At 53.1% G+C, this 8532-nt stretch overlaps 1 protein-coding gene across 1 annotated transcript; it reads left to right on the forward strand.

The window, feature by feature from the left end:
* Positions 1–631: 631 nt before the first annotated feature.
* MTHFD2 (methylenetetrahydrofolate dehydrogenase (NADP+ dependent) 2, methenyltetrahydrofolate cyclohydrolase) lies at positions 632–8402 on the forward strand. The gene is made up of 8 exons (XM_068920955.1): positions 632–990; positions 3661–3845; positions 4720–4842; positions 5326–5478; positions 5557–5664; positions 6051–6143; positions 7295–7420; positions 8133–8402. The coding sequence occupies exons 1-8, from the start codon at positions 869–871 to the stop codon at positions 8270–8272; spliced, it is 1050 nt and encodes a 349-aa protein (XP_068777056.1). The 5' UTR covers positions 632–868; the 3' UTR covers positions 8273–8402.
* The last annotated feature ends 130 nt before the right edge of the window (positions 8403–8532 follow it).

The following is an 8532-nucleotide window of genomic DNA, read 5'->3' on the forward strand; positions in this document are numbered from 1 at the left end:
CCCCCTGTACGGGCTTAGGACCTCCCCTATGGGCCTAGAACCCCTGTCTGAGGCCCTCCATATAGGACTAGGCTCCCCTATGGGCTTGGCCCCCCCCATGGGACTAGGCCACTCCTATAAGCTTGGGACCCCCATATAGGACTGAGCTCCCGTACGGGCTGGGTTATGCTCCTGTGTGGGCCTGGGGCTCCCCTATAGGACTGGGACCCCCCCCCATCTAGGAGTGAAGCCCACTATGGGTCTGCAGCTCCCACAGGGTCCTGGGACCCCCGATAGGAGACTGGGCTGCCCATGCATCTGGGTCCCCCTATGGGTCTAGGACCCCCCCCAAAGGCTTGGGCAGCCCTATAGGACTGAGACCCCCCACCATGGTCTTGGGGCCCCGCCCAAAAGCCTCCCCCCCCCCCCGCCATGGGCCTGGGCAACCCCACAGCCTTGCGGGCCACTGAAGCGCCCCTCTGCCAGCCCGTGGCTTACGCAACCCCCAGCCCCTATTGCAAACTCCCTCCCCGCCTCCGGCCCAGCCAATCAGCGCCGCCGTGCCCATCTACGGAGCACAAGCCCCGCCCGCCACCACCAATCAAACACGGCCGGCTCCTCTCGCCCGGCCCACCCCGTCCCCCCAGCACCTCTCTCCCTCGGACCCAATCGCAGCGGAAGAGCCCGGGCTCCGTCCCGCCCCCTCCCTCGCCGCCGCCAATCATCTCTCACCTTCTCCTCGCCGCTCGCCTCGCCGCGGCGATTGGCTGCCGCCGGCCGCGGGGCCGACGGCGGCGCTATATAAAGCCATCCTCGGCTCGGCGGGGGTCCTCGCGCATCCCTTGTGGCGTGTCCCTTGTCGCCTGCCGTCGTCGCGCCGGGGAGAGCCATGGCAACCGCGCTGGGCCCGCTCCGCGCCCTGGGCCGCGCCGCGCAGGGCTCCGGTGGCGGCGGCGGCGGCCGCCTCCACCTGCTGCCGCGGAGCCGCCGTCTGCACCTCACGGCGCCCAGGTAGGCGGCAGGGAGCGCCCCACAGGGGCGGGGGGCTTATTTAGGGATGGGAGGGGCTTATCGGCTGGGAGGCGGGGCTTACCGGCGGCGGGGGGGGGGGGGGGCGGTGGCACCGGGCCCGGTTTCCCCCCCCCCCCTTCCTCCCGCCGTCGCCACGCCGGTTGCGGTACCGGCGCGGGGGCCCGGTGTGGGTTGAGGGGTGGGGGGGGGGGGAAGGTCCAGCCCGCTGCCCCCCACCAGGGCTGCGAGAGCCCCCCCGTCCCCGGGCCGCCGGTACCGGGAATGAATGAGGCAGGGCCCCCAGCGGCCGCCCCGGGAGGTGCAGGCTGATGAAATCCCACTCCTGCCTTGCGTGTGGAGCCCGGGCTGCTCCCCTGCCCCGGGGCAGCCTCCACCCCCCCCCCCCCCCCGAGAGGAGCCCCCCAGGGCAGCGGGGCCCTCCCGACCTTACTGGCAGCACTGGGCAGTGCCGAGGCCTCGCTATCTCTGGGCCAGGAGGAGCCCCCCGTGCAGTGCTGCCCCCCTTGCGGAGGGCTCGGGGCCTCCTCAGGGCAGGAGGAGCACTGATCCCTGTTTTCAGTGGTGCCAGGGGACTGGAGGGACCCTCTTAGTGTGTCCCCTCAGTGCCCCTGACTGCTATGACTTTGTGCAAGAAACCCAAACGAATTTACTTTCTCCTTCTCTTTAGCTATCACCTGAGCAGTAATACACCGCGAGGCTAAAACAGCTTGCCCCAATGCCATAAAAACCCCCTTTGGGAGAGCGGCTGCTTCCACTTTGAATTTTTTTGCTGTTTCATGCTTTGAGTTCTTACTTTGTCAACCTCGGACTTCCCGACAGACCTCAAAGCTGGTGAGCCTCAGGCTGGCGCCTGATGTGTCTCCCTTTCCCCTCTTGGCCAAGGCTGGCACCCCTAGCCTCTAGGGTTATGCAGCCAGGATATTCTGGTAAATTCTTGTTTCAATTTGTCTTTGGACTGGTAAAGTAAGTGTTGGAAGTGGGGCTGAAAGCTTGATTTTTGAACTTGCCTTTTGTGCTGATAGTAGCTTGCCAGGTGCCTGTAGTAATTCCTTTTGCTTAGTGCAGGTTTAGCTCTGAAGCTAAAACAAGCTTTAAAAAGGCTCAGCAGGCTAAGCTAGTCCGAGATGGATTTTTCTCAGTGGTTACTGCTAGCTAGATCTGACTTGGATGATTCCCTTTAGCAATGAGCTATGATTCAGTAATGGGAAAGCTACCTATATGAATAGCTCTGGGATTAAGAAGAAGCAAAAGATCCCCTACACCTCCGACAAAGCATTTTGGCAATAAGGCTTTCTCACCTGGGTTGGTACCTTCTGCGAGTTGAGTAGCTTCTGAGGCTTGTGTAGCTGTGAAGCGCTTTGCGGGGCGACTGCTTCAGAAACTGGCTGGTTCTTGTGATTCAGGAAGGTGCCGAAAGTGTCCCTCGCGTGATGCTGCGTGGAGCATCTTTGCCTGCTTCGAGTGAGGGGACTAACTGAGGGTCCTGTCTTGGCCAGTGAAAATCATCCAGCAAGTGAGCAAGGAGCTTGTAGCGAGGCCTTGCATGAAAGCAAGGCTCAAATGCTGTAGCTGAGTCCAGAAGTGACACTTGGGAAGGTGAATCCCGTCACAGAGGAACTAGTGAATGAGCATGACTTTCAGATTGAAGTGAGAACCTGAAGAAAAAGGAAAGCAAACAGTTAGTATATAGCCAGCTGGCAGTGAGGCCTGGCAGCCGTGTCCTCAGCTGTATTTTGAGCAAGCCTTTATGTACTGCAGGGTATCCAGTTGCCTGGAATGTACTTGGCAAGAACCATATATATTCCTGTTACCAATTTAGCCTAGAAATGCTTGCAAGGAGCTGTTCCTGTGTGGTTCAAACAGCAGGCAAATGTGTCCTCCCTACTCTGGCAGAAAGTTGGCGTCTTAAAGCCTTGCAGGGGGTAAAACCAAGTATCCTCAGTATGGCTTTACCTGTCTGAAAAGACTACTGCAACGGTGGAAGCCCCCCTTTAAAAAGGGAGGGCACAAGACTGGTGTGTGCAAGGTACGTGCTGTGCTAGGTGGGCTGAGATCCTTGTCAAGGGATTTGTGGGAGATGGGGATCTCTGGCAACAGCGCTGTGTGCAGAAGTACAGTGTGCAGCACCTCCTGTGCTGTGTCAAACAAGCTAGTTACTCAATAGACCTCTCTAGTGGAAACTCCACTTGGTGGAATGAGTTCTGCTTTACGCAAGTCCTTTGTAGTGAAGCTGTCGTGCCTTTGAAAGGGACGGATGACTGACCTTCTAAAAAAGGAAACTAGTAGTATCTGACTTGATGTGCTGGACAAGAGTCTGGACTCTTGCCCTTCCAGAGAAGAGTAGTCTGCGGGCTTTCTGAGGTTGCACAATGAGTTGGTCCTTGCAACAGTTTTACTGTTGTCCGGTATCAAGGTTTCAGGCAGCAAAGCTGTAAACTAGAAGATTGAAATGTGCTGCTTACCTGGTGTTTTCTGCAAATCATGTCTTGCACTACAGTTGCAGCAGACCTGTGTGTGTGGCTGAAGTGAAAGGGCTGTTTCTGTAATGCCTTGTGGTGGGCACCTGTTTCCTGGGTGGTTGTTGCCCAAAGCTAGAATTTGATGCTCCTAACAGTGCTGACTGCTTCATTAACACTCTGTTTATTGCAGCAATGATGCAGTTGTAATTTCTGGAAGGAAGCTGGCCCGGCAGATCAGACAGGAAGCCCGTCATGAGGTGGAACAGTGGGTAGCGGCTGGAAACAAGAGACCTCACCTCAGTGTTGTTCTTGTTGGTGAAAATCCTGCAAGCCACTCCTATGTACTGAACAAAACCAAAGCAGCTGCTGACGTAGGTAGGTCTTGTACTCTGCTGTTCTCCAAAAATGGAGCAAGTGACTGTTTAATATCTTGCTTTAGTTGGGAGCCCTCTATGCTGGGGGGAAGCTTTCAGGATGCGGCTATCTGGCAGCTTTTCACCAGTCTGGGGTTTACCCCAGCAGTTGCTGTTACTTTTTGGCTGCTTTCATAGTAATACTGGGGTGTAGTTAATGTGAAAATGCAACATCAAGCTATGTATTGTGAATTGGCAGGCCTCTCGGGTCCACACAGGACAGCCTGCAGGGAACTTTGAGCAGTTGAAAGAAGGCAAAAATCAAAATGCAGTTGACATCCAGTGCACTCCTGCTACTTTGTTGTGACTCCTTCCAGTCTTGCAAGCCAAGATCCTGTTCCTTAGGCTGCCTGAGGTGTCCTAAGTATGCTTCTAGGAAAGATGCTGAGGGGGGTTGGGGTGCTAAATGGCCTAACCCCTCATAGGGTACTGTGCTGCTAAAGCCTTCTCTGGAGCTGAGTTTTTAGGCTAACATCCCCTTGTCACTCTGTCAGGAGGGTCCACGGGAAATGCAGCTGCATCTTCATCCTACCACATTCCCCATAGGTTTCTCAAAGGGCTCCATGCACTTGGGAGGGCTTTGACTTTCAGGCAGTCTTTCCTGAGGGTGGCTGCACACAGACTAACTAATGGTCCTTATCCCTAACTTTCAAGGCCTTCCAGACTGGAGGCTGTCACAAGTCTTGCTTGTAACACCAAGGAGTGTATGTATTCTCATATTGGATTTGGTACAGCAATGATGCACGGCTGAGAGTCCGATTGGACTGGGTTGAGGAATAAGGTTCCTGCTTGTGCGCATACAGCTCTCTAATACAGCACTTTGAATGATTGCACAGGAATCAGCAGTGAAACAATCCTCAGGCCAGCTTCTATTACTGAAGAGGAGCTACTGGATTTGATTAGCAAACTAAATAATGATGCCAATGTGGATGGCCTGTTAGTGCAGCTTCCTCTGCCTGGTGAGTAGCTAGACTTCTATCTTTTTCCTGTTTTTCTTATAGAAGTCTTGAAGGGTCTGTAGGTGCCAGAATGAGGTGAAGCACAGGAGTTCTCATGTCACAGGATAGCTGGCAATCTGCTATGCTGCAGCTCAAAGAAATTGATACAGCAGCTCCACCATACAGCTGCCTATGCTGCTGGCCTTGCAGAAGTCTATTCTTGTATGGGCAGTATCATCTTTCTGAGCCAGAAGCTTGAAGTTGTGACACCGAGGCTGTCTAAAAATATCCTTTCTGCATTAGAGACGCTGCAGTTCCGGTGTGGTTCCAGTCCCCTTCTGGGGGGAGCTGTTAGCTCTGAACTTGCTGGAAGTTTCCAGTAGCTTCAAGCTTCCAAAGCCCAGAGGGGCAAAGGGACTGGTGCAGCAGGTCAGACTTTGGCTGCCTGGAAAGAGCTGGTTCTGGCTGATCCCTAGGGTTAAAGCTTTTGGATTATTTTTTCAGAACATATTGATGAGCGAAAGGTTTGCAATGCTGTGACCCCAGACAAAGATGTTGATGGCTTTCACGTGATAAATGTGGGGCGTATGTGCCTTGACCAGTACTCCATGCTGCCAGCTACCCCGTGGGGGGTGTGGGAGATCATCAAGAGGACTGGTAAGTTGCTGCAATATTTGGCTGCTGTCTAGCATAACAGTAGCGTCTTTGTCTTAGACTCGGTCTTGTGTGCTGTAGGCATCCCGACGCTGGGGAAGAACGTGGTGGTGGCTGGCAGGTCGAAGAATGTGGGAATGCCCATTGCCATGTTGCTGCATACAGATGGCAGGCACGAGCGCCCAGGAGGTAGGAGCTTGGCAGCCTCAGTGCCTGCACCCCAGATGGCTGCAGAAGGAAGCCCTCTGTGCTTCTCACATGGTCCTTGCTGGGCTCCTAAACCAGTCCTGGGACTGCATTCTGGACTGGTGTATCCTGTGGGTTATGGCCGCTTGTGGCCTCAAGCGCTTGTGACCTCCACAGCTGAGTTGAAAATTCTGCCCTTATGCAGTCTTGTAACACTTCAGGGCCATCTTCAGTAGTCCTTGGCCTCTCAGTAGGCTGCTCCTTGTGGTTAGTCATCAAGATCTGATCATCCTGAGATGGACCAGGCTGGTCTTGAGGGTGAAGAGTTAGAAATGGCTGGGTTCAGGTAGTACCCATGGGTAAAACATTCTATGTAACTGCTCTTGCAGGTGATGCCACAGTAACAATATCTCACCGCTACACTCCCAAGGAGCAGCTGAAGCAACACACAATTCGGGCTGATATTGTGGTAGCAGCAGCAGGTAAGACCAAACTCTGGAGTAGGCAAGGTGCACAGAAGACACTGCATTGATGCTTACATGTGGTGTTTATGATGGGGAATCTGCTCTGAGGAGACAATCCAGTTGGTATCGGATGTCCTGGGGGCCTCTCCATCTGAAGCAGCTTTGGTAGTGTGGGAGAGCCTGGCTCTACCATGGCTGTTTGCAGATGCTGTAGGCAATGGCTGGGAAGGTGGGTGAGGGGCTATTTGAGCCTGCCAGGTTAGACTGATAAGCGTAGCCACATGCTTGATCTTACCAGCAGAGCTGTTTGCAGGTCTGTCTTTGAAATTAACACCTGGCAGAATGACTTGGTATGCTCCCAAGCACCTGACGAGATCCAAAGACCAGCTACAGACAGGCTCTGTTAAACATTCAGACAGTTTGTATTTCCCACAAACATACACAAAACAGGGTCTGCTTACCTAGAGACAGTGAAATGCTGAAGGACAGTTGCTCTAGCATCTTCAGAGCCTGAGGAATTGCTCACGCAGGTTTACTCTTCTCCAGGCTCTGCCCTAGGCATGGGGATAGCTCATCTGCAGAAGTGTTTTGCCAATTCAGGTTCTGTGCCTGCCAGCAGAAGCTTGGTGTAAGCCTGTGGGGAGGGAGGAGAGAAATGCAGGTTAGAAACAAGATCCTGAAAGGATCAGAAGTGGTAGTGGTGTTGAAGGTGGCACTGCATGTAAGGACAACAGCCACGCTGCTGGCAGATGAAGAAAGGTAGCAGAAGCTGAGTAAATTGCCAAAGATGGTTATCAAACCAGAGCAGGACTTGCCCTAAAGAGTTAACCAGCTGAATGGGGTGTAGGAATTTGAATTCCTCAGCTTGCAGTCAGCTGAGGCAGTATCTGGTAAAACCAGACAAACATACCCCACCCTGAAAGGGTGGCTGAGCCCTCAGCTGCTGTTCCCTACCCACCTCCCTGCCATGCTGGGGGTTTTATCGCCCTTAGGTGAAGCCAATGCCTCCACCAACTGGGTTGTGGTGAACTGAGACTTGCCCTTGTGAGGCAGGGAGGCCTAGATGGGTCAACCTACATTATCTGGACAATGTAGAAATGGGATGAGGGGGAGCAGGGAGTTGTTTAGTACCAGTATAAGCATGCAATTCTGTCTTTTTTTTAATGCAGGCATACCCAATCTGATTACAGCTGACATGATCAAAGAAGGAGCTGCAGTTATTGATGTGGGCATAACTAGAGTGCAGGATCCTGTCACTGCCAAACACAAACTGGTTGGAGATGTGGATTTTGAAGGTATAAAAGGCTCTGGCATCTGGCAGTTTGAGTGTTTAAACACTTAGGGTGCTGAGGAGCAGGGGAGAAAGTCCTGGGTTGTGTGATGGAGCAGATGCAGACCACTGCTGAAGTTGCAGTGCTTGGTGCGTGTGCTGTTGCACAGAGTGCATCCTGAACTTGGGCAGTTGGGTCACTTTAGCTACTTTATTTCATACTTGGACTCCTGCCTCTAGCTTCCACCTCATGAAAACATGCAGGACTTACCTTCTGGCTTGCTATTCCTTGGCTTTGCTCCTCACTTAGCTGCAGCAGTGCCCAGACAGGCTGTTGTGATGTGCCCTGCATCTCTAGGTACCTGGCAAAAGACACCAACACCTGCTTGTGGAAGAGACTACAAATGTTCAGCCTGTTAGTGCTTCTTTGTAGACCCTGCCAGGAGCATGCAGGAGGTGCACATCTGCTCTCTGGCTGTAGACTGCTGGTCTAGAACTATCAGACCTGGCTTTTCCCCTGACTTGGCCTCTGAAGTTAAGCTTGGTCAGCAGCAGGGATGGTCAGAGTATAGTGTGCCCTCTCCTGGGTAACAGGGCAAAAGAGCATTGGTTTCTCAAGTCTGACTTGAAGACTGCAAGCCAAAGACTTCGGCTTCATGGTTGCAGCTTCATGTGCCAGCTTGGTGACTGTTACTGCTCCTGATGTACCTGCTAAGCTCCAACTCTCCTTCCTGCAGGGGTGAAGAAGAAAGCCAGCTACATCACTCCAGTCCCTGGGGGAGTTGGGCCCATGACAGTTGCCATGCTGATGAAGAACACCATCATAGCTGCCAAGAAGCTGTTGCAGCCCAAAGAGCTGAAAACACTAACTGTTTAATGTGGGACTCGCTTTAGCACTGAAAACAACATTCCAGTTTGACTCCCAAGCAGGCCGATAGAAAATGCAATATTTATTTATTGTCTGGAAGTGAATTTACTATTCTGAGGTCATAGATATTTATTTGAAACTGAAGTGTACGTGCATTAGTTGTACTAAGGCATGAGCATCTAAACTCCTGGCCTACTCATGCGGTGTGTAATGACTTCTAGCAAAGCTGCTTTGTTTAAGCTAGCTCTTCTCTAAGAAGTCAAACCTGT

Source organism: Struthio camelus, chromosome 27, assembly GCF_040807025.1.
Source record: "Struthio camelus isolate bStrCam1 chromosome 27, bStrCam1.hap1, whole genome shotgun sequence".
Lineage (NCBI taxonomy): Eukaryota > Metazoa > Chordata > Aves > Struthioniformes > Struthionidae > Struthio > Struthio camelus.